Source organism: Euleptes europaea, chromosome 13, assembly GCF_029931775.1.
Source record: "Euleptes europaea isolate rEulEur1 chromosome 13, rEulEur1.hap1, whole genome shotgun sequence".
Taxonomy (NCBI): Eukaryota; Metazoa; Chordata; class Lepidosauria; order Squamata; family Sphaerodactylidae; genus Euleptes; species Euleptes europaea.
The window spans coordinates 42,278,039-42,305,691 of NC_079324.1; the positions used below are offsets into that span (position 1 = coordinate 42,278,039).

The 27,653-nt window shown below is 45.2% G+C and overlaps 2 protein-coding genes across 2 annotated transcripts; one reads left to right on the forward strand and one right to left on the reverse strand.

Annotated features, from left to right (window-relative positions):
* The first annotated feature begins 5,990 nt into the window (after positions 1 to 5,990).
* LOC130485886 (uncharacterized) lies at positions 5,991 to 12,413 on the forward strand. Its single transcript, XM_056859034.1, has 6 exons — positions 5,991 to 6,212; positions 7,233 to 7,356; positions 7,562 to 7,704; positions 9,302 to 9,375; positions 10,186 to 10,287; positions 12,215 to 12,413. Exons 1-6 carry the CDS (start codon positions 5,991 to 5,993, stop codon positions 12,372 to 12,374), a joined length of 825 nt encoding a protein of 274 aa, XP_056715012.1. The 3' UTR covers positions 12,375 to 12,413.
* A 3,172-nt stretch (positions 12,414 to 15,585) lies between these two features.
* On the reverse strand, positions 15,586 to 23,360 carry LOC130486548 (hydroxysteroid 11-beta-dehydrogenase 1-like protein A). The gene is made up of 6 exons (XM_056859836.1): positions 23,279 to 23,360; positions 19,018 to 19,148; positions 18,647 to 18,758; positions 17,757 to 17,945; positions 15,933 to 16,076; positions 15,586 to 15,846 (listed from the first exon to the last, which is right to left on the reverse strand). The coding sequence occupies exons 1-6, from the start codon at positions 23,358 to 23,360 to the stop codon at positions 15,632 to 15,634; spliced, it is 873 nt and encodes a 290-aa protein (XP_056715814.1). The 3' UTR covers positions 15,586 to 15,631.
* Positions 23,361 to 27,653: the final 4,293 nt, after the last annotated feature.

A 27,653-nucleotide genomic window follows, 5' to 3' on the forward strand; every position in this document is an offset into this window, starting at 1 on the left:
TGTACCACCGTCTGAACACTGGTTTTGCGATTTCCTATGAAAGCATCTCTTACCCACAACTCCTGCCGCTAATCAGGAACACAGTGAGGAAGGGGCTGTGGCTCAGTGGCAGAGCATCTGCTTGGCATGCAGAAGGTCCCAGGTTCAATCCCTGGCATCTCCAGTTAAAGGAACCAGGCAAGTCTGAGACCCTGGAAAGCCGCTGCATGGACCAAGGGTCTAATTCATAGGGTTGCCAGGTCCTTCTTTGCCACTGGCGGGAGGTTTTTGGAGGGAACCTGAGGAGGGCAGGGTTTGGGGAGGGACTTCAGTGCCATAGAGTCCAATTGCCAAAGCAGCCATTTTCTCCAGGTGAACTGATCTCTATCGGCTGGGGATCAGTTGAAATAGCAGCAGATCTTCAGCTAGTACCTGGAGGTTCTAAATAACCAAATGTACCTATGCTGAAAATAACGTAGTTACAACCAACAACAGCACGAGGGCTCATAAATAAACGCTTCTACAAGGAATAATTCCAGAAAATTTATGTAATAATATTAACAACAAAAGGCACAATATCACAACTACAATTCCCTCCTGGGAATAATTCACAGTCCAAGAGAAAAGTCTGAAGTCCAATTTCCAAAGGATTCCAAAAGTGTAAACGAAATAAGGTTACATCACCAAATGTCCAAAGAAAAAGTAGTTGGTAGAATTGTTCCAAACAAGGAAAATCCAAAGAGCTGATATGTAGAATTATTCCAGAAACATTCCAAGACAACACCTCTAGGTCGGTAATCGTTTCGCATGCTGTTGTTGGTTGTTGGTTGTAAGTACCTGGAGGTTGGCAACCTTACTGATTCAGTGTAAGGCAGCTTCATGTGTCCACGTGAGAATGCAAGGAACTGCATTCCAACCCATGATCAGAAAAGCGGGGAGGGAAGGCAAAGCTGGAAGTAGTGGAAGTAACTCCCAGCCGCCTTCTCCTGTCAATTATGCTTGGGGAGGGAGGGGACAGGCAATCTCCCTTGCTAGTCGGCTGCGACTTGATGGCACTTTACACACCATTTATTCATGGAAGGTTTTGCATTGGATTTGTCACTCTATAGATGCACATTTTCCCCATCTGAATTCTCAAAACTCTGCATGGCGGCTTATTGGCCATTTATGCATGGGAGGTTTTGCCTTGGATTTGCCACTCTCTGGAAGCACATTTTCCCCATCCAAATTTTCAGAACTCAACAATAAGCCGCCATGCAGAGTTTTGAGAATTCAGATGGGGAAAATGTGCACCTACAGAGCAGCAAATCCAAGGCGAAACCTCCCGTGCATAAATGGCCATTGTTGAGTTTTGAGAATATGGATGGGGGGAAAGCGCATCTAAAGAGTGGCAAATCCAATGCAAAACCTTCCATGAATAAATGGCCACACATTGTCATCGTACCCCGCGGAACGACATTCACAGGGGGAGGAGGAGAAGGCCAGGAGCACGGTGCTTTCTCCCGCCTCCCCCCCCCCGAGCCCACTCCACGCCCACTCCGGGCCTTTGCTGACGCCACAATGCGGGCGGCCCGACGGCGCTGCGGGGAAAATGAAGCGGGCGCGTAAAGGCGCAGCGCCCAGCACCAGGCAAGGACCATCTGAGCCAGCACAGCCCGGGGAAACGTAAGCCACGCCCACATCCTCTTCTCAGGAACAGGGGCACAAGCCCCTCCCTTGGGCTCCCACCCACCTACCCCCCTGACTCAATAAAGGAAGCCACCGCCTTCCATTTGCAGGATCTGAGCAAGGCTGCCAAAGATAGGACATTTGGGGGGACTTTCATTCATAGGGTCGCCATGAGTCGGAAGCGACTGGACGGCACTTCACACACACACACAGAGATGCACATCTAGATGCAGGAAAAGAGGAAGACCCAACAAGAGATGGATGGACTCAATAAAGGAAGCCACAGCCTTCTATTTGCAAGATCTGAGCAAGGCTGTCAAAGATAGGACATTTGGGAGGACTTTCATTCATAGGGTCGCCATGAGTCGGAAGCGACTGGACGGCACTTAACACACACGCACACACAGATGCACATCTAGATGCAGGAAAAGAGGAAGACCCAACAAGAGATGGGTTGACTCAATAAAGGAAGCCACAGCCTTCTGTTTGCAAGATCTGAGCAAGGCTGTCAAAGACAGGACATTTGGGAGGACTTTCATTCATAGGGTCGCCATGAGTCGGAAGCGACTTGACCACACACACACACACCTACCCACCCTGGCTTCCGGGGGCAGAATCTGAGACCCTTCTTTCCTTTCAGTCCCACGTGCTGGGATGGGTTGCCGTCTAAGCTTCAGAGCATCTTTTCAGTGGCGGTGTGTAGGCAGAGTAGCGAGAGCACGTGGGGGGCGGTGCACCGTGCTTTTCCTGCTTGCACAGTGTCCAAAGGCTGGTGCAGCTTTCGATTGGGAATATTCTCCTCCCCCCCCCCGATGTATTTGTGGGACTGCCAAATTTTGATGATTTAACGATTCAACTGCCCTGACCTGGATGGCCCAGGCTAGCCTGATCTCATCAGATCTCAGAAGCTAAGCAGGGTCAGCCCTGGTTAGTATTTAGATGGGAGACCACAAAAAGTCCAGGGTTGCTGTGCAGAGGAAGGCACTGGCAAACCACCTCTGTTAGTCTCTTGCCATGAACACCCCATAAAGGGGTCGCCATAAATCGGCTGCGACTTGATGGCACTTTACACACACAACGATTCAACTACTGGGTCTGGATTGAGGGGAGGATACTCTAAACCAGTTCAAAGGAACTCTTATCTTAAATTCGGGTTGCCATGTCCTTCTTTGCCCCCGGCGGGAGGTTTTTGGGGCGGAGCCTGAGGAGGGCGGGGTTTGGGGAGGGACTTCAGTGCCATAGAGTCCAATTACCAAAGCGGCCATTTTTCTGCAGGCTGAACTGATCTCTATTGGCTGATCAGTTGTAATAGCAGGAGATCTCCAGCTAGTACCTGGTGGTTGGCAACCCCAACCCTATCTTAAATTGTTGCTTTGCTTAACGCTGCCCTGGAATGCGATGAAAACAAGCCTTTGCAGTCAATGGTGTGATTTCTAAGCAGGCTGAGCCCCCACCTCTCTCTTATAAGATATTAAGTACACTCCTTAATAGGAATAGGGTTGCCAACGTCCAGGTACTAGCTGGAGATCACCTAGTACAACAGATCTCCAGCCGATAGAGATCAGTTCACTTGGAGAAAATAACCGCTTTGGCAATTGGACTCTATGGCATTGAAGTCCCTTCCCTCCCGAAATCCCACCCTCCTCAGGTTCCGCCCCAAAAACCTCCCGCCAGTGGCAAAGAGGGACCTGGCAACCCTATTAAGGGATGAGGAGCGGCCGTTAATGAAACAGTTGGCTTTATAGATCCCCTTCTCAGCAATGACCATTTTGGGGGCAATTAAGATATCACTGCAGATGGGACTGTTACCAAGGAAAACACCCCCGTTCCTCACTCCTTTCTGTAATCCTAATTGGCCTAATTGTTAATGCCAGTGTGTACCACGTAAATGCCATGGCTTCTCCCAAAAGTTGCTGGGAGTTGTGAGGTTGGGAATTCTCTAGTTACTGATCCTTCCTTTACTGTGAGCAGTTTTACAACTAGATCCTATAGCTACTCAAAGTAAACCTCCCTCTGTTAAAAAGTAGCACTTTAAAGGCTAATGACATTTTATTCCAGATTAAGTTTTCATGGACTAGGACCCACTTTGTGATGAATTGGTTTATGCGGCAATAAAATCCAGTTAGTCTTCAAATTGCAACTAGACTGTTGACATTAGATGGGAGTGGTAAAAATGTGCTTTGGGACTGCAGCCTTTCTCTTTCATCAGAACATAAGTACAGACTGCTGGATCAGACCAGTGGTTCATCTAGTCCAACGTCCTGTTTCACACAGTGGCCAACAAGTTGCCCTGGAGAGTCAAACAAGCAGGGCATAGAGGCCACGGCTTTCTCCTGATGTTGCTTTTTAGCATTTGATTTCAGAGGCTTACTGCCTCTGAATATGGAGGATTTCTTTACTCACCATGGCTAGTAGCTATTGACATAAATCTGTCTAGCCTCCTTTTAAAGTCATCTATGCTCACGGCCATCACTACTTTTACTGGCAGTGAATCCCTCAGTTTAATTCCTAATTGGATAAAGAAGTATTTCTTTTTCTCTGTCTGGAACCTATTTCCTAACTGACGCTGAAAGCCAGTGTGGTGTAGTGGTTAAGAGCGGTGGTTTGGAGCGGTGGAGTCTGATCTGGAGGACCGGGTTTGATTCCCCTCTCCTCCACATGAGCTGCGGAGGCTAATCTGGTGAACTGGATTTGTTTCCCCACTCCTACACACGAAGCCAGCTGGGTGACCTTGGGCAAGTTACAGCTCTGTTAGAGCTCTCTCAGCCCCACCTACCTCACAGGGTGTCTGTTGTGGGGAGGGGAAGGGAAGGTGATTGTAAGCCGGTTTGATTCTGCCTTAAGTGGTAGAGAAAGTCGGCATATAAAAAACCAACTCTTTTTCTTCTAACAATTTCATTGGGTGCCCTCATGTTCTAGTATTATGGGAGAGGGAATATTGTCTGCTCACCCAATTGAAAGAGATCCTTCTGTAGCTCTTCGCAATCCACCTTGGTTTCCACCATCCTGAATATTTTTTTGGGTATTTAATTTAAATAAATTTATTACATTAAAAAACAATGCAGACTTTACACATTCATCTCAAGTACTATGAAAAAGTAGGATAGACATTATTAAACTCATTTCACCATGCTAGTCAAAATAACTGTCCATTTATCAAACTTATCCAACTTTTTACTATACAAGATGTAGGTTAGTTCACTCAACTGTACACGTTTCTTTAATTTCTCCAGCCACACCTCTTTATTTGGAGTTACATTCCTTTTCCAGTATCTAGTAAAAACGAATATTGCGGAAGGTATATGGCATTTAAAACAAATTCTTGAGTGTCTTCAGAAAGGAAGACTACATGATTCAACCAAAAACATCTAGGGGAGAAGGATAAGTCTTCTCTTAACCTACTTGTTGAGAAACATTTCTAGAAATCATTTCCCAATATTCTTTGGCTCTACTACATTTCCAACACAAAGGTGGTGTTAGCAACTCCACAAACCACCCTGAATTTATTTATTATTGTTCAGGAAAGCAACAAGATGGGACAGAACTCTCTCACAAGGCATGTTTAAGGTGTCACCCTGCAAATAAGATCAACACCTGTCTGTACCTGAGCATTCTCTGTGGTGACTCATACATAGTGGGATGGCCTGCTTGACAAAGTCGAGCAGCCTCCCATGCTTTTAGCGTTCCTCAAAATGTGAATTGTTCAGAAGGGCATTTATATAAAGTGAATAGGGTTGCCAGGTCCCTCTTCACTTCTGGTGGGAGGTTTTTGGGGCAGAGCCTGAGGAGGATGGGGTTTGAGGAGGGGAGGGATTTCAATAGAGTCCAATTGCCAAAACGGCCATTTTCTCCAGGAGAACTGATCTCTATCGACTGGAGATCAGTTGTAATAGCAGGAGATCTCCAGCTAGTACCAGGAGGTTAAGTATACACTAGTTAGCCTGCTGTATGGTGTGTTAATTACAAATAAACCAGCAGTACCTGGAGGTTGGCAACCCTAAAAGTGAATAGGATGGTAGTAAAAAGGGAAATGTTCATCAAAACAGAATTGTTTATTGGACGTATTCTCGCATTTTTATTTCAGTGTTCTTTAATTTTTACTGCACTATTTGTTATATGTATTTCACTGGTCTTTGTTGCATTGTTTTCTAATTCTGTAATCCTCCTTGAGTCTCGATGAGAAAAGCAGACAAGAAATTAAGTGGATAAATAATTTCAATAAGGCTTTCACAGGAGAACCCTATGGATTAGGCCCCATGCTAATTAATTGAAGGGGATAATTTGTATTTTCTGAATTATAGACTGTTCCATAATTCTACCTCACTTTTCCGGCCGCACATAGGATGGAGTCCCTGGATGAATTTGACAACGAGTATCCACTCATCATATCTTTCTGTAAGCGGATCTCCCCCTCGGATTTTGAGAAACAATCCTTGAGTTACACGCAGAAATCACTGCAGGATCTTTATACCCAAATGGAGCAGAATCCCAGAATCTGTGAGAGGATCCTGCGAAAGAGGAAGCAGGTGGAGAACGAAGAAGCTGGTTTGGTGCAGTATCTGAAGGTAAGACTTGGAGCCTAGCAAGATGAAGAGAGCAGATCAGAGCAAAACTTGGACCTCCAGATCCTGGGTTATTTACAGCCACCGTGGCCATTTATGCACGGGAGGTTTTGCCTTGGATTTGCCACTCTCTAGATGCACGTTTCCCCCATCTGAATTCTCAGAACTCTGCATGGGCGCTTATTTTTGATTTTGGAGAATTTGGATGGGGAAAATGGACATCTAGAGAGTGGCAAATCCAAGACAAAACCTCCCGTGCACAAATCGTTCTTGTATGCAGGAATCAGTTGGTGACATTTTTCATGGCATGGAAAGAGAAGCTGCTGTGAAAGGCATAGAAGCAGAAGCCAGTAAAAAGGTTGGCAGCCCTACATGGGCCATACCTCTCCAACCGTGGCACAATGGGCCATGTACCGAAATGAACCCGAGATTTGAATCTAGCTACCTCCAGTCCAAGCCCAGCACTGTTAGCCTCTGCATCAGTCTGGCTAGCTAATGCCTTTGGCTTGCTTGAATTATCTGGAACAATTGCCACAAGGATTCTTATGGTCTTGTGTGGCTTGTGACATTTGGATTGCACAGGGGGCTTAGGGTGTGTTGGTGTGACACTGTCAGTTGCAACTGGAGATCAGGCTCTTTGTTTTAATCTGAGAACATGCCAGATGACTCATCTGAAATTTGTAGGAGAAGCGAACCAAAATCTGGATCTGAGTTTGCTATGAATGAGGTCTTAATGTGATAGAATGGACTGTTCCATACCATTTGCAATGCTCCCTCCATGATTAAATGAACAAAAACATCCTTCCTGCAAATAGAAATCTAGCACAGCAGGGAGAATTCTTGGTGGGAACGTTTTCTCTGATGAACTAATTTTCTTATTGGAGGGGATTTTGGGGGCACTATTCAGAAGTGGTGACTCCTGCCCTCAGTATCAAGTGGTACAGTTCCATTGGATCACCTCAGGATCCTATCACTCGTTTTGCCGTATGTGCAGCTCTTCCATCTCCCGCTGTTGTTTTCTAGGCCAAGTTCTTTGCCACGCTTCAGGGAGACATGAATTACAGCAACTTGATGGAGGAAATGGAAATGGGAGAAAAGGTGGAGCAACTAAAGCGTGAGATGCAGAAGGCCAGTGACTATGCTTTCGGTAAGCCCTCCGGGTTTTTTTTACTTGAGAAAGCACCCATAAGCTGATTGTTACTTAGCCATATAGTGTATCTCCCTGAGATGGAAGGTAAACATTGTGGGTCTTCAGTCAGACAAGCACATTTGTACTGTGTGTAGCAGGAACCAGTCAGGATTTGCAGCCGCATCCCTTGTGAAATGGCTCACTTGAAACTCTTCCTTTTCAGCTGCCAAAAGCATGCCATGGCAGGAGCTGGAGAGGAGGACTAGGAAGAATGTTCTGTCGGGAGGGTTCAGCCCCAGCCAGACCAGTCTTGTGGACCCGCGCATTTCAGCTATGCCCAGAATCTTTGGTTCTTTTCCAAAGCAGGTTTGCACTTCTAATTTCTGCTAAGCCCACTTGATCCTACTCCAGGCCTTTGAATCAGTGTTAGACATCTGTTTTGCTGAAGCCGCATTGCCTTCAGGGCCTTTTCCAGTTTTTTTTCCCATTCTTAGTTCCTTCTTGGTTGCTCAGAGGATTAGAGTTGGTCCAGCACCTTCTGGTTCCTATTCCTCCCTTAGGTTATCCCACTAACAGCTATATCTCTTACCGGTACTACTACCTGTAGGGAACGGAAGCTGATGCTAAAGAGTTGGGCCTAGGGATTAGTGCTGGGAGGCTGGGTAGAAAGGACTGTACCTGCTCTGTGTGCTCTCTGAGCTCCAGTCTCTTTCTCAGGCTCCATCTGTGTGTATGTGAAGGGCCATCAAGTCACAGCCAACTTATGGCAACCCCTTATGGGGTTTTCAAGGCAAGAGACTAACAGAGGTAGTTTGCCAGTACCTTCCTCTGCATGGGGACCCTGGTATTCCTTGGTGGTCTCCCATCCAAATACTAACCAGAGCTGACCCTGCTTCATTTCTGAGATCTGATGAGATCAGGCTAGCCTGGGCCATCCAGGTCAGGGCCAGGCTCCATCTACACATTATAAAATCTGCAGGGAACACGCTACAGTACAGTCGCTATTGGCTCTCCTGTAAAAGTCACATGTGGCTACATGTAAGTCTCACAATGGAGCCATGGGGAGGTTTGAGGACACAAAAACAGCATGGGGGGAGCTAAAGCTGCTCATCTGTTAGTGCTGTAGTCACAAATGAAGGTCTAGGAGACACAAAGTTCCCATCACACATGTGATACGAAGTCTTGTATTGTTCCCCATCCCTAACAAACACGAGGACTTTGTAATGTGTAGATGGACACTTGAAAAACACTTCCACAAAGAGAGAGGGGTCAGTGGTTGCTTACTGCCTAAACTTCTTTCTGCTTTCTACAGATTGAGCCTCAGTGTCTCTTATGATGAAGGGATGTTTCACTTGTAAGGAAACTGCGACTAATTCCAACTCTGTGGCTAGTGTATTTGTAGAGAGTATTCATATTGTAGACACGTGATTGCTGTGCCATACTGTTCATTTTTATATGTCCATATAAAATGCTTTATGGGTGAGCCTCAAAACATACTATATGAGCAGTTCCAAATGCATGCAGCACACGGTAACACCATGGTGGCCCGTGCTGAACTGGTGATTTCAACAGAGGGAAGTAAGAGCTGACTGTACATGCCAGAACTCTCTCCCAGCTGGAAGGAGGAATGAGATCACACCCAGGGCAGCAAGCAGACATCCCCAAGATCCAGCAAAACTGATCTGCTAATGAACAGCAGAGTGGGAATCAAAAGGCCTACCCTAGACAGATGACACATTAGTCCAGTGGATGCCTTCCCATCATACTTGTTCCATCTTTGCTCAGGTGTGAAAGAAAATGGGCTGAACTAGCTAGAAGAGCAGAGGGACCATATTTCCTCTAGCCCAGCCACCATCCTAGGTAGCGTATGGTGTGGCCGGCCAATAGTGGTTGCGATGACTTTTTTGAGGGGGAGGATTGTTGCTTTCAGGGCATGATAGGCTTTTACTTTTCACCCCAATAGATGGAGAGACCCCTGGATTCCAGCACGGACTTGAAGCAGCTCTGGGCTGGCATGTCTTCAGTCAATCAGAAGAGGTGGGAGGTGATTGAGAGAAATGGGGGAGGGAAAGCCCAAACTGACTAGAAAACAGGAATCTTATGGGTAGAAACCCAAAGTCTGATGGGGCAGAGGGGAGCTGTCCACAAAGCATTGCTTTTAGTTTTTCACTGAAAGCCTAATGGCCCTCAACCATCAGAAGAACAAGGAATAGGCAGACTTGCGGCTTCAAAGGAGAGTGGAACCAAACAATATTGCTCAGCAGCAACAGAAGCAGGATGGAACATCCTTCCTTCCTACTGTTCTGATGCTATCCTTTGATGTGTAGATTGCTATTCTCAGGGAATCTCCCTTCCTTCTGCCTTTAACACCTTCTCTCCACACCTCCATCTTGGCACCATGAAGGCAGGACATGCATCCTGCATCTCTATCCATCCTAGGTTAGACTAGATTAGAAAACCTACCTTTACTCTACCCTGTCTATAATGGAGTTCCTTACAATAAAGGAATCACAGTTTTGTAAAGATAAAGAGGCTCTGTGTGTAATTTGTTTATAGCAGCACACAAACCAGATGGTACTCTGCTGCATCTATGTGCCCTTGAGCACTTTGCTAATCTAACAAATCCCAACACTATGCGTATCTGCACTTTAAAAAAACCCCATAACAGCTTTATACAGTCTTAACTATTCTGGCTTTCCCAAAGGGAGCAGGAGTTTGGCAAAGGCACTGGGATTTCTCTCAGATATCTTTAGTCCCGCTTTATAGAACTAAACTTCCCAGGGTTTCCTGGATGACTGAGTTTAAGCATATGATATAGCTGTGCTTCATCTTTTTATCTTGCAACAGCATAGTCGACCTGCGGCCCTTCATGCTGAACCCTGGTGGTTTCCGTCCCACATATCTCGGTAGCAACTCCTTCAGTAGACTGAAATACTCCAGCTTTCCAAGGTACAGGTTGCTTTCAAGGTTGTCCACATTTTGATTGAAATAACAATGCAAGCAAAAGGGTCTGTCTTCTATAAGCTTAGTCAAACTCCAAAAGAGCTATCCCAAAAGAAGCAGGCAGGATTTTGTGTTTCTTCTGCACAGACTGTAGAGCATTGCTACACAATTTTGTATTTATATCCCAACCCTCCACGAAGCTTAGGGCAGCACGTAGAGCTCTTCCCCACCAATTTTATTTTGAGTATGTAATGGCTTTTTGGTGATGGTGTGGGGGAGATAATGAATGGCCCCCTAGCTCACTTCCTCAGTGCTTGCTTCTTTTGCACCAAATTGCTATGATTGGCTGTTACATTGGTACCTGCACCTGCCATTGGTCTTCTCTTTCTGGAAACAGTGATCCCATAGCTAATGGTATTTGACTATAGCCCTGTTTAGTCATCATGGTTTTGGTGACTCATCTTCACCTAAAGGGAGACTATGCTATCTGCAATCCTCTTAACACACACTGTCACCATTTTGCGTGAAAAGGACAACATGCATATATTTGGTATGTGCAACTGGAAAACCATATTTTGGGATGTAAATATTTGTACGGACTGAACCTAGAAAATACCTGTGTTGCCCTGTTCACACAAAATGGTGTCTGGACGTATTGGGAGGACCATGGGCAGGATGCTGTCCTGTTACACAAAGTTGGCGTGCCAGAATTATAACCAGTGGCGATGTCACTCAGAGCAAATGCAGGAGGAGGGCTATCTGCCAGTGGAGCATCTGACTAGGGCTGTGAGGAGGCTGTTTCTGGGAATGCTGCCCCTTGAGAAGATGGGATTGGCATCACAGCTGCCGGCCAAGGCCTGCTGAGGAGGGGATGTTTTTCTTTTGGGTGGGAACTGATGATGTGGAGGAGTACCGGTCAGTGGGAGTATGGCTGCCTGAACGTGTTGTCGCATGCCCCCTTTGAATCCTCCCAAATGGTGAACAAAAAGGGGTTGTTTGCACTTCACATAGGACCAGGTTTACAGTGGTGGTTCTTAACTAATGCTACCATGTTCCACTGGTGGGAGAAGAAGTAGTCTAGGTGGGACAACAATGACTGAGAATTCACTCTCCAATCTTAATGTCCACCTGCAAGTAGACATATTAATAATGTGTGTGTGTTAAGTGCCGTCAAGTCGCTTCCGACTCATGGCGACCCTATGAATGAAAGTCCTCCAAAATGTCCTATCTTTGACAGCCTTGCTCAGATCTTGCAAATTGAGGGCTGTGGCTTCCTTTATTGAGTCAGTCCATCTCTTGTTGGGTCTTTCTCTTTTCCTGCTGCCCTCAACTTTTCCTAGCATGACTGTCTTTTCCAGTGACTCTTGTCGTCTCATGACATGACCAAATATGATAGCCTCAGTTTAGTCATTTTAGCTTCTAGGGTCAGTTCAGGCTTTATTTGATCTATAACCCACTGATTTGTTTTTTTGGCAGTCCACGGAATCCGTAACACACTCCTTCAACACCACATTTCATCACATTTCAAAGGAATCTATATTAATAATAGAAGGCCTGTAAACAAAAAATGTTCTTCTCAGAAAAAGTGTTTTTTTTGGTGTGTGTTTCTATCATGGTGGAACACAGGTTTTTTAATAGAGGGATTGGTGTGGGACATGGGATACAAAAGAGTAAGAACCACTGGTTAACAAGATATGTTTCCTAGTTTGGCTCAGCCGTAATATTAACTGGCACAGATTCCTGCAAAGGAACTTGGCAATTGTATTTGCCAAGGGGGCTGGTAATTCTCTATTGCAATTATTAGCCCCTATTGCAAAATCACAAGTGACAGAATTCCCTGATAGAATTATTATTTACATATTTTTGTTCGTGGTGCAGATACACCCTTAGGAGGCACTTGGAAACCCTTACAAGAAATATTTTCTCATTCTAGGACTCCCGTCAACAGCCCTACTTCATCTTCCCAGAGTGCTGACCCATCCAGCAGTGGCTCAGTTTTCAACACTCCTATACTGGCCAAGTTCAGAGACAACAAAGATGGCGAGAAGGATAATGAAAACCTGGGCCCCGGTTCTCACTGTATGGAGCCCTAAATGCCTTTTCGTGTATGGGAAGATCCTAACTGCATTAAAAGTCACTGCATACTCCTAGTGTGGAGACTCTGTGGTCAGTGCCTCCAGCTGTGGGCTACAGAAAAATGCTAGCCAGATTAGTGTTTGTAAAGTGTCGACAAAGTAGAGACATTTTAACTGGTTGGGGAATGTGACGACATGCTTCTGTTTAGGTTTTGTTTCTAAAATTATTTGTGCGGTTACAAGTGCCAGCCAGTTCACATAAAGAAAGATCAATCCTAGCTATTCATTTTTCAGAAGTGTTTTAAAAATTACGAAATTAGAAGAGATTACAGCCATCCGTAGAAGAGAAGATCAAACATAACCAATACACATAAAAGATTAGCATAGCAAACGCTTTCTCTTTTTATGAACAGAAAGCATTTTTGGCCGGTATCGAACCACACAGTGAAGAAAACGCAAGCACCCATTTAACTCTAGGCCAAATTTTGCTCTTGAGGTGGTTTACAAGTAAACCAAGGCATAGAGAGATCAATGAACAAAATCACTACATTGGGTGATTTTCAGTGACCTTCCCATCCACTCTCAGCTCGTCTCTATCTGGCTTGGCCTCAGAGGTGATGATTGAAGACACCCAAGTCCTTTCCCTCTTTTCAGGTGGTGAATCTCTGCAACCTGATTCACATTGCCAGCCGTTCCTCCACAGTTCTTCCTGCACTGGCCTTAATAGCCCCCTTTCTTGCAAGATCCTCATGAGACACCTGGGGCTGCTCTTTTCTCAAGCCACAGTATTGTGGTTGCCTCAGCATCCCTGCTTCTCCAGCCTGCCTGCTTTCTTCTGGGTTTACCCTGGTTGTTCCACTGACTGCTGAGATGAAGCCCCAGGATATCACCTGGCAGGTAGAACTGCGCCTTCACGTAGGTCTCTTATGCATGGCTGTTTCCCTCGCCATCAGCCCTCCGAAGACTTTGGGTCTTTTGTTTTGATTATACATGGCGTTTCTGACCATCAGAGGTCACATTGCTTTCCCCCTGGTTTCCCCCACGTTTTCCCCGTGTTTTCAGAGACCTGTTTTATCTCGAATTTTAAAACGGGGGAAACCCAGGGGGAGAGCAAGCAACCTCTGACGGTCAAAAATGGCATGCATAATCAAAACAAAGACCCAAACTCATCAGAGGGATGATGGCGAGGGAAACAGCCACGCATAAAAGGCCATAGAGCCTCAGGGCATACCACAGCCAGAGTATGCTAGGTTTTGAGAGAAAGCCACACATTATTGATGAGTGGACAGACACAGGCCTGGATAAAGACAGTAAACCTTGTACAAAGAGTGGTAACTTATTTTGTGCCCTGGAATCAGAGTGCCAGGATGGAGAAATATTGGGGCATTAATGCATATTGTAAAGGGAGCTGGGCGGCACCCAAGAAAGGTCCCACTGAGTCTAATGGTTGCTGAAAGCACAGAGCCACTGTTAGCAGTTGGCAAAATGGGGCAGATACTTTGATGCCTCAGGGCTTCCTAGAGGTCCACTCATAGATATAAGCTGAATGCACCTGCTGTGAAATAATTTTGTTTCTTTTATAGAACAAAAGTCCAGTTGTGAGTCTTTAAGCACAACTGCCATTTACCATTGCTAATTTCACCAAGAATCCTCAGCTGCAGTAAAGGGCAAGAGATTCAGGTTTTAGGTTGCTGCAGATCAGGTGGCTTAAAAGCAAAAAGTAATAAACTCAAAAGCAACAATTCGTACCAAGTATTGACTTTTTCCACCCCCACTTCCCCATAAGATTTCCCAGTACAGTTTCCCTTCACCTATCAATAGGGATGCAAGGCTCCGCTGCTGGTGCATAGATCATGGTGTAAGAGGTACAACTGGGAACAGTAATATAAAGTCATATAAGGAGTTAGAATGGCAGAAGTGTTTACAATGAAAAGTAATAGCCAACTTTGTCGTAAAGAGTGGTGGAAATTATTTCTCCATTGTAAATGTCTTATGAATCTGAATTATGAATCAGGATGGAAGTGATAACAGAACAAATGTTTCTTTTTCCCTACATGTCTTGGATTGTTTCTGTGAAATTTTTAAAAATGCTGCACTTGACAAACCATGGGACCCACCTGACTTAGGAAACATGAGCTCTTTTTCCACATTAACTGTACAGTGTGGTAATATACTAAAGCACTTTCCCAGTGAAAGCTAAGCACTTGTGTGCATTTGAGGGTGATCATCTCTCTGTGTTGCTTCCATGCAACCAAGAAAGCAAAATTTTGAATGAATTCTCTTTACCAGAGTAAGCAAATCAAAATGGAAAAGGATGTGGTAAAAAAGAAAGGGTAGAGTCAAAGGGAAGGGGCCAAATGAATGAGGGTGTAGTTAGAGGAGAAAGGGGCTGTGCCAAAGGGGAAAGGCCCAGGGCCCATGAAAATCTGGCACCAAAGCTTTCCTAGAGCAAATTCTGAACTGCCTAATAAGACAGGTGTCCCTTCAGATCTAGTGCCAGAAAAGCTTGTTTTCAGCAAAACAATTTTACACCTTGGCAAAGAGTTTAAACATTTACCTGAGAAAGCCTCATGGCATAGCAGGCCTGGCATATACTGAGACGTGACACAAAGACCCATAGCCTACCTGCTTGGTCCTTGACAGAGAGCCCTGTGCTGTACTGAGTGGCAAAGCTGGACATTTTCAGAAAGCTTCAAAGTGTACTTAGAGCCAGCATGCAGGAAGACTATCCGCTTCACTGCCTCAGCTTCCAGCCACGCAGCATGTCATACAACATGGAGAATAGTGAGTATACTAGTTAGTAGTGTGGGCAGGACAGTGATTCCAGAGCCATTTTGACCATGTCCTGCCACACCTGACCTTTCTGTGCCCATTAGGTCCCGGGGTTCCTGAAGGGGTTTTTGAGGGGGGTCTGTCAGATAGTGCCCCAGGTGTGGACTCCACACTTTCCTGCTAATTCTGACTATTGCCTCCATGGTCTGTGCCCAGTTAGCCTGCTCTGGGGTAGCACCACACCAGACTATATCACTGTCATGCTGCTGGGGTGATGCTTTGTACTTTACATGTTCCCTGACACTGAACGGATCCCTGGCAAATACAAAGTAGCATCTTCCCCGGTGAGTATCACTTCTGCACCAATGATAGAATGGATGAAGCCTATTATGATCATGTGAAATAAACTGTACGTGAGTTTCGAGTGGGCAGCAAACCAGAGAAGATTGCAGGACAGTAGTACAATACTAAAGGGGGTCCATGTTATGTATGAACAAGTCTATTTAATGGATATTTTCCACTTTGTACTGTTTTCCAACTAGATGGTCCACCAGGTCAGGCATCCAATCTCTGAACATCAAGACAAATTTCTGGCTCCAGTAAGGATAGAAAACTTCCCGATGTCTCATCACGCCTCCCTGCACTATCTTCTGGGCACACTCTTCTTTGGAACTTGGTACTAGGGTCATTCTGTTAGTGACTTCTTTCAAAGCAGTGTCTACAGGAAACAGCAAGAGCATGAGGTCAAGTTCATGGGGATGGAGGATCAGGTGGCCATGGAAGAGAAGGTCAAGTGAGGCGTACCTGTGTCAATGAACCCCAGCACAGCGACAGTGACAGCCAGATTGATCTTCCGAAGGCGCAACTCACTGCGAAGTCCACTATAGAAGCCCTCTAGTGCAAATTTGGCAGCAGAGTACTCAATGTTGAATGGGGACGAAATACGGCCTGAGAGAGAGGAACAGTTCAGCAATAGAGAACATTAGTTTGGAAGCTTGTGGGATCTCTTTCGTTGGCAATGAAAGCCTTGTAGCCTGATCCTGTTCATGTTGACTGGGAAGTACATCCTTCCTGTCAATAAGGTTTTATTGCCATTAAGTGTGCCTGGGAAAACAGGCTCGGTTGCAATGTTACGAGATGAAGCATCCCTTCAGTGTGGTCCAAAATTAAAAATGATTTCATGCCAGAATCATGTTCAAGCATGTTGAGCTTGGACATGAGAATATTAGAAACACCCTTTGATCCTTCACAACGTTGCTAATAGGTTGGACTCCAACCAGCATTGATGTGGTGCAGGAGTAGCTGCTGAGTCAATAAGATGGGACTGATTCTGCTTTCAAAGAGGCAAAAGCGGCTTCATAGATCTTTGGAAAAAGATTGATAGTTGGTGCATTGTAGTGGCTAAGAGTAGGATCTGGGCAGTCCCTTGTTCAAATCTCTCTTCAAGTGCAAACTCACCAAGTAGCTTGAGGCAGACTTGTCCTTGGTCCCTCCTGCACTATCGGCATAATAATTATGACTTACTTTACAGTCAGGGTGGTGTAGAGTGTTGGATTAGGACCAGGGAGGTCTGACTCAAATCCATCAGATGCTGGATGACTCTGGGCCAGTCACCTCTCAGTCTGACTACTTCACAAGTTAGTTGTGATGATAAAATGGGGAAGGGAGGACCATATTAGCTGCTCTGACCTCTTTATAGCAAAGGTGGGATTAAAATCTGATAGACAAGAAGACTGAGTTAATGAATATGAAGTGCTTTGGACACTTCAAAGGCACTACGTAAATTTGGGCAAGCATTGAAGAAAAATTCCAATCAAATATTCCCTCTTCTGAAATGAGTGAAATGGTTTTTAAGACAACGGTTCACATAAAAATCTTCATACTATACATTTTGAAGGAGAAAAACCTCTTATATACAGTATATAGTTTAAATGTGACTACTTTTGTGACTAATACAGTTCATTCTTTAGATTCTTTATAACCCACTCCCCCCATAGGCACTCAAAGGGATTTAGATCATCACTCTTCTCCCTCTCATTTTATTCTCACATTCACCAATTTGCTATAATGTGAATGATGATAATAGACTATTGAAGAATTTGATTTTTTTCCAATGTTATAAAGTTTAACTTGATATCCAAATATACTGCCAGTCCTGTGTTTGCTACAACATTTTTTGTTTTCCATTTTCAACTTTCCCCCACAGAATATTGTCGAAGGTTTTCACGGTCAGAGTTCATCGTTTCTTGTAAGTTATCCGGGCTGTGTAACTGTGGTCTTGGTATTTTCTTTCCCGACATTTCGCCAGCAGCTGTGGCAGGCATCTTCAGAGGAGTAACACTGAAGGACAATGTCTCGACACTGTCCTTCAGTGTTATTCCTCTGAAGATGCCTGCCACAGCTGCTGGCGAAACATCGGGAAAGAAAATACCAAGACCACGGTCACACAGCCCGGATAACCTACAAGAAGCGATTTTCCCCACATACCTTTCCAATGGCAAAAATTAAGATACATGTGCTAAGATAACATACACTTTGCAGTCCTTTCTTTCTAATTGTGCATATGTAAAATTGTGCATTTATACTTCATAAGAAAGTGAACTGCATTAAAGTCATTTCCTCCCCTACCAGCCATGGAAGATATGACAATGATGCTCCCTTCAGACTCTTGTAACATATCTAGCGCGGAAGATGATAGCTGGATATAGCTGAGGAAGTTGATAGTAATGGATTTCTTCACAATGTCCATATCTCCTTTGAATCGATGAAAGCCAACATCTCCTCCAACATGATTCAATACTAAGTAGTCCAGGCCTCCTGAAAGAGAAAAGAAGCAGAGGAAGCAAGATCCACATCAGCTCTTGGACTGGGATGGACAGATGACATTTTCTCTCAACATCAAGCTACATGCTGTATCTTTCAATCTCCTCTAGTTGTGCCCTGTCCTTTCACTACACAGGTGAAACCTGTGGGATGCTCAAAGCTAGCTAATGTGCCAATGGTGCCTGGCCCCGTCAAGAATACCTGGTGGTACTGGGGAGAAGAATGTGAAGGGCTGGACTTACAGATTTTCAATTGTTAGAAGAAGATCGGGAATGGAGAAGGGAGCCGATCCATCTCGCATTAAGTATTTCAAGACGCGTTTCAGTCATCGTTGGACAAGAAAGAGACAACATCTACTTTTTGATATGAATCTCCTTTCAGTGGGGGAAGGACAGGAAAGCCCCCTCAGGCTCTGCAGAACGATCTTAGAACTGGTGTTTCAAATGTGGTGCCAGTCATCACCTTACCTGGCCAGGTAATTGTTTTTAGAAAGGTTCAGCAGACAAGACATGACAAAGCCCAGAGGCAGAAGGGGAAGATTCTGCCAAACTTTCTGTTGTTCTTTAGAGAAAGAGGATAGGATGGAGGTCAAATTGCCATTTCCTTGTGTTAAAGGAGGTATTGCTGGTCTTCAGCTTTATCCAGGGGGTGGGGGGAACCTGCCTGAGCAGGAATTGAAAAGCTTTAGCATTTACCCAGTTTGCTCTTGGTTTCCTCAATGACCTTCTGGGCAGAAGTAAAATTACTCATGTCAGCCACAACATACTGTGCAGAGCTGGCCCCCAATTCCAGACACTTCTGGACCACCTGGAGAGAAACACGGAAAGAAGAGGAAGAGAACTGAAAAAATATATAGTTTTGCTGGATAATCCCAATGTAAAGGTATTTTGGTAGGCCCTATGCAAGGAATCTTAAGATTGCAGGGGATGCTGGGTGGGGGATGGGGAGAGAATAAATATTTTAGCTGTGTGTGTGTGGAGGGTAGGGGTAAGTTAGAGACTGAGAAAAGGTAGTTAGCCATGCTTGGGAATCTCTGAAATTTTTACTCAGTGGATTCACAACTTACCTTCTCGAGTAGATTCTCCCTCCTTGCTGTTACCACTACATTGGCCCCCATCCGTGCAAACTCATAAGCGATTTGCTCCCCAATCCCCGTGCTTGAACCTGTCACCAGGACACGCTTCCCTTGCGCCATTTCTGCAGGCATAGAAGGAGCTGGTCAAAATGGCATCGTACCTCTGAGTGTTTCAATATATAGACAGCAGACCAGAGGCCTACCTGTGGTGCGGTTCCTTCACTGTGAGCTAATATGGTACTGTGAGATATTGGCTTGGAAGAAGATCTCAGCTGAAATCCTCACTCAGTTATAGGGCTGCCAGCTCCGGGTTGGGTACTACCTTGAGATTTTGGGGGTGGAGCCTAAGAAGGGCATGGTTTGGGGCCACAATATTTATTTATTTACTTCATTTACATCCTGCCTTTCTCCTACTGGGGACCCAAGGCGGCTTACATCATTCTCCTGTCCTCAATTTTATCTTCACAACAACCCTGAGAGGTAGTTTAGAGAGAGTATACGACTGGCCCAAGGTCACCCAGGAAGCTTCCATGGCAGGATGGGGACCCAAAATTGGGTTTCCTAGATCCCAGTCCAACACTCTAGCCACTATTCCACGCTGGCTGTCTCTTTCCTATAACTTGTATCATTTCTGCATATCAGAAACCACACCTGACAAATGAAAATCTGATTGTTATTCCACGCCTGAATGAACAGGTCATTGCCTGTTATATGGGGGAGGTGAGCTCTGTCAAGCATTAACAACCCTGTGGTTGCATCAGCAAAGTGCTGGCATGCCTTGAACCATAAGCAAAAAACCCCTTGTGACACACACACCATTTTCAGAGGCTGTTTATGAGACTGCACGATACAATGCTTTTTAAACTGTGTTTGGAGGAAGAAATCCTGAGATTCCTCCAAACGTTCCCAAAGGCCCATCACTGAGAATATCAGTAATGGTGGACAGGCTCCCCTGGCCCATTGCTCGTAATTGACCTTTGCAATATTAAGTCAAAGAGAAATATTACCTGAATCCTATTATTTACAAATCTTCCCACTATTTAGACCTTTAAAGCAGCTTACAGACATAATTTAAAACACTCTTCATTAGGTTGTTGAGGTGATACCCATAGGAGAAACATCTTCTCCACTCTTTGAAAGAGGCACAAGAACATCAAAAATACCCCGCGGGATCAAGCCAGTGCCCTGTTTCACATGGTAACCAACCAGTTGCCCAGAATGACCAACAAATAGCATAGAAGCCAATCCCTTTCCTCTTTGCACCAGTGTTCAGAGATTTACTGCCTCTTGAGCATGGTTAGTAGCCATAGCTCCTTGAGTCTGTCTAATCCACTTTTGAAGTCATCCATGCTCATGGCTATCATTACATTCACTGGCAGTAAATGCTACCATTTAATTACATGTTGAGCAAAGAAGGATTTCTTTTTGTCTGTCTTGAATTAATTGCCCATCAATTTCTAATTGGGTGACCAATGAGGGAAGTGGGTTCATGAAGCTGCCTTATACTGAATCAGACCTTTGGTCCATCAGAGTCAGTCTTGTCTACTCAGACCGGCAGCAGCTCTCCAAGGTCTCAGGCAGAGAAAGGTCTTTCACATCACCTACTTGCCTAGGCAGCCTAGTCCCTTTAACTGGAGATACCGAGGATTGAACCTGGGACCTTCTGCATGCCAAGCAGATGTTCTACCACTGAGCCACGGCCCCTCCCCAGTGTTTCCCTGAGCTGTCTTCCAGGTATTCCTGTTGCTGTTGATCAGACTCTAGGGAGATGTTATCAATTAGGGTGTATTCTCAGTGTCTTCCAAGGGACACTGATGTCTAATGATCCCCACTTGTATGAACCCAGCTTGTGCCACAGAAGACTTTGGGTAACAAGGCTGATGGAGCAAATGCAGTTGCGTGTTGTGGGTTTCATTGGGGCTTGTACAGTTCTCAGGGACACTTCCCCCTTCACCTGCCTGATTCTAGTTAGTCTCTGCCATTCTTATGCAACATCTCAATCTCTGCGTAAGACTGAGAACCAAATTTCTGCAACTGGTTTCATGGGACACACCCAGTACTCTAAGCAGGAAGAAACAGCAAATGAAAAGAGAACGGAGGTATATTTATGTTACAGTGAATGTATAAAAATTACAACAGTCACACGCACACACTAATAACCCAGCCAAAATAAATATCCCAAACTCAGACACTGGTGGTTGACAGTCACCCAAATGCAACTGTGGTTCTAGGGGCAAGGGAAAGAGCCAGGGCCCAAAGGGGAATAACACACACAACTGGAGAAAAGGAGACCACAGCTTTTATTGGAAAATCAATTACTGGTACATTGGTGCAGCATGGGGCATGGATCCAGCATTGGGTGACCTGCCTGTTGGCCGATGACACAAACCGTCCCCCCAGACCACCTGCTGGGTCAGTCGCTGTGGGTTGGCAATAGGGTTGCCAACTCCAGGTGGTGGTGGCTGGAGATCTCCCTCTAGTACAACTGATCTCCAGCCAATAGAGATCAGTTCTCCTGGAAAAAATGGCCGCTTTGGTGATTGGACTCCATGGCATTGAAGTCCCTTTGCTCTCCAAACCCCGCCCTCCTCAGGCTCCGTCCCCCAAATCTGCAAGTATTTCTCAACCCGGAGCTGGCAAGCCCTGAGGATTCACATGGGTGCAAACCTCTGCGTGGTTCGCTTGCTATCTGAGGGTGAGGGCCGTGTAACAGACCCTGAGCACGGCATGTTGCTGAATGGCTGCCCTTCCAAGATCCCTTATGGGTGGTCCCCAGATCCAGGGAGGCAGGCACGCAGGCTCTGCCTCCCCCCAAACCTGGATCTGGCCTGATGCCCAAATTGTCTTGAAAAGCTGTGACTTAACATGCCAACTGCCAAGAGGCCCTGGTGGCGGTCCAATAAATAACAGGGGGGTGGACCAGACTGAAGCCCTCAGCCTCCAGGTCTGTCCGGAGGCCTAGCATCTATGCTACATCCCCCTCTTGTATCAGCTGGGTTGTGTGTGGTGAAAAGGCATCTAGTAATCTAATCCTCACACCAACAACTGTCACAACTAGCAGTAAACTCAGACTGGAGATACAGGGGAGGGACAGTGGCTCAGTGGTAGAGCATCTGCTTGGCATGCAGAAGGTCCCAGGTTCAATCCCTGGCATCTCCAGTTAAAGGGACCAGGTGAGTAGGTGATGTGAAAATCCTCTCTGCCTGAGACCCTGGAGAGCAGCTGTCAGTCTGAGTAGACAATACTGACTTTGATGGACCAATGGTCTGATTCAGTATAAGGCAGCTTCATGTGTTCATGTGAGGCCCGCCCCATTGCAGCCACTCTGTGGGGCCTGGACTGGCAGGTTTAAATTGCTGCTGGGCCAATCAGCAGGTCCGCTCGCCAACTGCTGTGAAAAGGGGAAACCCTCCCCTTTCTCCTGCTCCCAGCCCAGCGGGCTGTCTATAGCTCCGGGTGATTCCAGGGCTGCAGTTTGTCAAAATGTCTAAAACGTGGGGAGATTTTACAAGTGGGTAATTTAGCATGTCAGCCCCAAATTCAGACACTTGCTGTAGCGCATTGATAACAACCCTCTACTGACTATGCATCTGGAAGAGCCATGGGAATAATTTACAGCATGTGGCCAACTGGTAGGGTTGCCAACCTCCAGGTACTGGAGCAAAAAAGGCACGTTTACTATAAAAGTCAAGCTGAGAGAAAGTATAGTAAGGGCTCTATAAATGACATACAAACTCTTATTCTATAAGCCAGTGAATTTAGTGACAAAAGTGAAAAAATTACATACTATCTAATAAAGGAAACTTATGAAAATAACTATGAGTACATGTGAGGCAATACAATACAATACAAAAATACATATATTTTGGGTTATCTCATTCAATGACTTATTAGTCTCTTAGAATTTTGTACTGTTCATATGCTTATTGGACTCTATGGCATTGAAGTCCCTCCCCAAGCCTTGCCCTCCTCAGGCTCCACCCCAAAAACCTCCCGCCGGTTGCGAACAGGGACCTGGCAACCCTATCAGCTGGTCTTGTGCACCCCCAGCCGCATGCAAGCTTTGCTGTGCCTCTACAGTGCTGCAGCCAAAAGTGAAAGCTTCCAAGGAACCACCCTCTGATGTCCATGTGATCAGCCCCAAAGGCAGCAGAACACAAATCTTGTCTCCAGGCTACTGCAGGCTAATAAGGCTGCTCGAAGAAAGAAGGAGGCTTTGCAAGCAGATGCCTTTACAGAGATTTTTGCTTACCTGGAGAGAAGCTTTCTGAGCTATAGAAATAGTAAGCGCCGAGGCCGACAAGGAGAGGCACAAGGATCTTGAGGGCAGCCATTGTCTCCTCTCAGATCTGTCGTTCTCTTCAGGACTGCTCTGCTTCACCCGCGTGCTAAATACACAGATCAAAAGTCTAGTCTCAGCCTGTGCTGTTCAAATTCCTCTCTCTATGGAGCAATCTTTCCTGGGGGTGGACCCGTCCCAGCTGACCTCAGTTTCATTATGGCTGTGGGTGTGTTCACAGGAACAGCCAAGTGTTTGGTTCTTCCAGCACGTGTCCCTGAGAACAGCATTCTCTTGGAAGTCACTGATGTTGTTGTTCTGGTGCAGATAATATGAAAAGAATGCAGAAGAAATCCAACAGGAAAGGAAACAACAAGCGTGTGCAAGAAACCATCAAGCCAGCACTGTGTTTGCCTCAGAACTTATGAGCAGGTCCTCAGCCTTACCTATACCTGCATCCAGATGGTAACGATTCTCCATTTCACGGTCGTTGCTACATGAATGCAGAGACATTTGCGCTAGAAGTTTTATGCACACTTTCCTCACTTGCATCATCTCTACACGTTTGTGATTAAATTCCTTGATGTGTAATTTTAACTACAAAAAATAATCTTGTGCATGGTGGGGAAGTCTGATATGGATCGGAGCTGCTGATCTGGGGATAGGAGAAGGTTAGCTCTGCCACCCTTTGCCATTTCCTGGATCAAAAATGGATATTCTGCTCCAGCTGTCTGGAGCCCATGTAGGGACAGATGCCAGTCTACTGGAGCTTACAGCACCCCGGGGAACATGGGGAAAGAGAGATGCTGCCTCCCCAGCCCCACTCTGTATCATCCTTTCCACATATGAAACTGTGTTATACTGAATCAGATCATCGATCCATCAAGGTCAGTACTGTCTACTCAGACTGGCAGAGGCTCTCCAGGGTCAGGCAGAGGTCTTTCACATCATCTACTAGCCTAGTCCCTTTAACTGGAGATGCCGGGGATTGAACCTGGGACCTTTTGCATGCCAAGCAGATGCTGTACCACTGACCCACAGCCTTCCTTCCCCCAGGTTGTTTCTGCGGCCAAATTACATGTCGGAGAAGTCAATTGAGGGTCCCAAACATCATGTGTAGTTTTTGTCCGAGAAGAACAGTACGGCTCATGTTTCACTGTTTGAATTATGAGCTCTGTGAACAATCAAACAATATAACACAAACTACAATAAAAAGTGGTTGGAAGAAGTGGAGGGAAAAGGAAACCTCATAACTGAATAGATCAATATAATCTAATTTCTGCACAGAGGTTAAGCAAAGCAACTAGTCAGCTGCACGCAGTCACCAGCTATTCCTGCTCCAGCACATTTTAAACAAATGCACAAATGTAAACCAAGCACATCTAGACATAAGTTTCTATAAATGGTTTCCAAATATCTAAAAACAAGTCCATGCACAATTGTTCTTTATAGGAAGGAAATAAAGAGAGATAAAAATTTTAAACCTAGCCCATGAGCAGTGTGGGCAAAGGGAAAATCATGTCAGCACCCTTCCAAAGCTGCTGAGCTGGTGCAATAATTGATTGGTGGACAGTGGAAAAAACCCCAACCACAATAATGCCAGTTGGGAGAAGTCTTTTTGACAGGAAATCTTTGGGTTAGATGGCGCCCACATTACATAGTACTCTCTCGCCTAAGTGCCCCAACCCACCCTGCCTCCTTGCAGCTGAGGATAATGAAGCCAGATAGGGTTGCCAATCCCCAGGTGGGGTCTGGAGCTCTCCTAGAATTACAACTAATCTCCAGACTACAGAGATTAGTTCCACTGGAGAAAACAGTTGCTTTGGAAGATGGATTCTATGACATCGCATCTCTGCTGAGCTCCTGCCCCTTTCCAAACTCCACCCTCCCCAAACTCCGCCCTCAAATTGCCAGGAATTTCCCAACCCGGGCTTGGCAACCCTAATTAGCCAGATAATGTGCTGGAATCAACTTTAATAAAGGATACAACTAGAGAGAACAACATTGAAGAGATTAAAGTAAAATGGACTTTGTATGCGGACTGGTCAACAGAGGAGAAGCCAACCCAAATATAGCTCAACTTAAAAAGCTATGCTCACGTTTAAAGATTTTTTGAGAAGTTCCAGGGGGGTGGTGGGTATCACGGGGGAGTAAAATGTAATGTGAAGTCTATGTATTATTTGAAAGGAGAATGGCAATAAAGGAAAAAAATATTGTGGCAAAAAAAAAGATGTGCTGGAATCAACGGTCAGATTGGATTGTGGAAATAATTTCAATCTGTATGGAACATTTACAGTATTTTTCTATGTACCATGATTTGGGCTGAAGTGTGATGAGTAACATTCTGACTGCACATCCACAGTCATATATGAGAGCCAAGATGTTGGTGGCAGCAGCTCTTGATTAGTGGGCCTTTAATAGATTTGCATGAACTCACCAACTTCTGAAGTCAACAATGGAACTGGGGACACATGAACACATGAAGCTGCCTCATACTGAATCAGACCCTTGGTCCCTCAAAATCAGTATTGTCTACTCAGACTGGCAACAGCTCTCCAGGGTCTCAGGCAGAGGTCTTTCACATCACCTATTTGCCTAGTCCCTTTAACTGGAGATGTCGGGGATTGAACCTGGGACCTTCTGCATGCCAAGCAGATGTTCTACCTCTGAGCCACAGCCCCTCACACAGTCAATTGTGCCTCTGTGATGCAGGTTCATTATATGTCCCAAAGTGTTTCATTCTTTGTTTGCACTTTACAGGTTCCTCGCAGATAGCAACGACTTAAAGAAGGAAAAGAAACGGGGCACTGAACTATTCCTTAACAAGTACAAAGTAACAAGGTTTTTTTTCATTTTAATTATAACTTTTCCATAAAGGTATACCCTTATGACCTTATAAAACAAATTGTACATAGGTTTGCAACAATGCATTGGACAGCAAGCCGTGAGGACAAACTGCTTTGGCCACAGTCATTAGCATAACTAAAAGCTTGAGTACTCTGTGCTAGAGACGATCTCGCTTTCCCTCTACCCCATGTTTTCTTCCAGCTACTTGTTGGCAGCTGGGCTCCAACTCAGGCAGAGTGCAGTACCAACAGCTGAAATACTGGGATGAATTTGAGGGTGGAGAACATATCTCCATAATTTGTATGAAGGCAGCCAGTCAATGGTTCTGCCTTCACAATGGCCCTGCCAGCTTTCCTGAAGCACATGGCGGATGCCTGGGAGTGCCCGAGGGTACCATGTTAGAGAACTCTCTATAGTATCACAGATAGGGGTACAGTGCTGCTGGCACCAAGCCTTGCTGCAGGGGTTGGTCCCTGGGTTAGTATTTGGGTGCCAGTTTCTCTGGTAACTGAATATAACACTTCAGGCTGTTGTCTCTGGCTCACCAAATCTTCTGCTGCAATAAATCAGTTAATCTTTAAATTGTATTGAAATAGACTCACACAGCCGCTCTTTGAAATATGCAGTTGTGGACCTGCAACTCTTAGGATGATATTTGAGTTTGCTGGGGTGGGAAGCAAGATTATCAGCATGATTTCAATTAAGGGGAGAGGCCATGGCTCAGAGACAGAGCACCTGAGTTCAGCCTCTGGTACCTCTAGTTAAAGATCTCAGGTAGCAGGAGGTTATAAAGAAATTAGAATGATGGTATAAGAATACTATTGTACTCTATTGCACAGTTTATTGCACAGATCACCTTTTACTTCAATGCAATGACTTCTACCTTTGTAACCCTTCCAGTATTATGAAATGTCACAATTTAGAGGGCGGGGTTTATTTTGCCTGAACCGACAGGTTTGTTACCTTAGGCAGTTTTTTGCTTACAGCACTTGAAACAGAGTAATCCTGGGCCACTGCATTGTTTTCCTTATTAGAGATTTTTGCTATTTGGTTGAATTGCTTTTCGTATCTCCAATCTGCCTTGCATCTCAGTAAGAAAAGCAGGCTAGAAATAAATGACGTCAGTAAGTGGCAGGTGTTGGGAAAGGCCTATCTCTGCCTGAGAACCTGGAAAGCCACTACCAGCCAAAGGAAACAATATTGAGTCTGGTGGGCCGCCAGTCCATTTACCTGCAGTAAGTTCAATGGTGGCTCTTGAAAACATCTACAGAACACAACAGCACCCTGGCTAATCTCTAATTGTTTTAATGGTAATAGGCTCAAATAGGTCACAGAGTAAATAACAATATAAATATAACACTAACAATAGCCAACCAGCTCAATTGCCCTCAGTGGGCAAAATATATGACAAGTCCAAAAACCAAATAAACGACAAGGAATAGAGTCAATTGCTGAGAAGATGCTTTCTTCTTCAAATGAAATATCTTGTCTTTTCATCCAC

What these genes read in the sequence shown, in the direction of transcription:
- LOC130486548 (XM_056859836.1), bottom strand. Translation starts at nt 23,360, where the DNA reads ATGGCTGCCCTCAAGATCCTTGTGCCTCTCCTTGTCGGCCTCGGCGCT. An exon ending in GGGAGAATCTACTCGAGAAG is followed by an intron (nt 18,759 to 19,017) that starts GTAAGTTGTGAA and finishes GTTTCTCTCCAG; the next exon opens with GTGGTCCAGAAGTGTCTGGA. An exon ending in TGTCATATCTTCCATGGCTG is followed by an intron (nt 16,077 to 17,756) that starts GTAGGGGAGGAA and finishes CCTCTCTCTCAG; the next exon opens with GCCGTATTTCGTCCCCATTC.
- LOC130485886 (XM_056859034.1), top strand. Translation starts at nt 5,991, where the DNA reads ATGGAGTCCCTGGATGAATTTGACAACGAGTATCCACTCATCATATCT. An exon ending in GTTTGGTGCAGTATCTGAAG is followed by an intron (nt 6,213 to 7,232) that starts GTAAGACTTGGA and finishes GTTGTTTTCTAG; the next exon opens with GCCAAGTTCTTTGCCACGCT. An exon ending in TTGGTTCTTTTCCAAAGCAG is followed by an intron (nt 7,705 to 9,301) that starts GTTTGCACTTCT and finishes TCACCCCAATAG; the next exon opens with ATGGAGAGACCCCTGGATTC.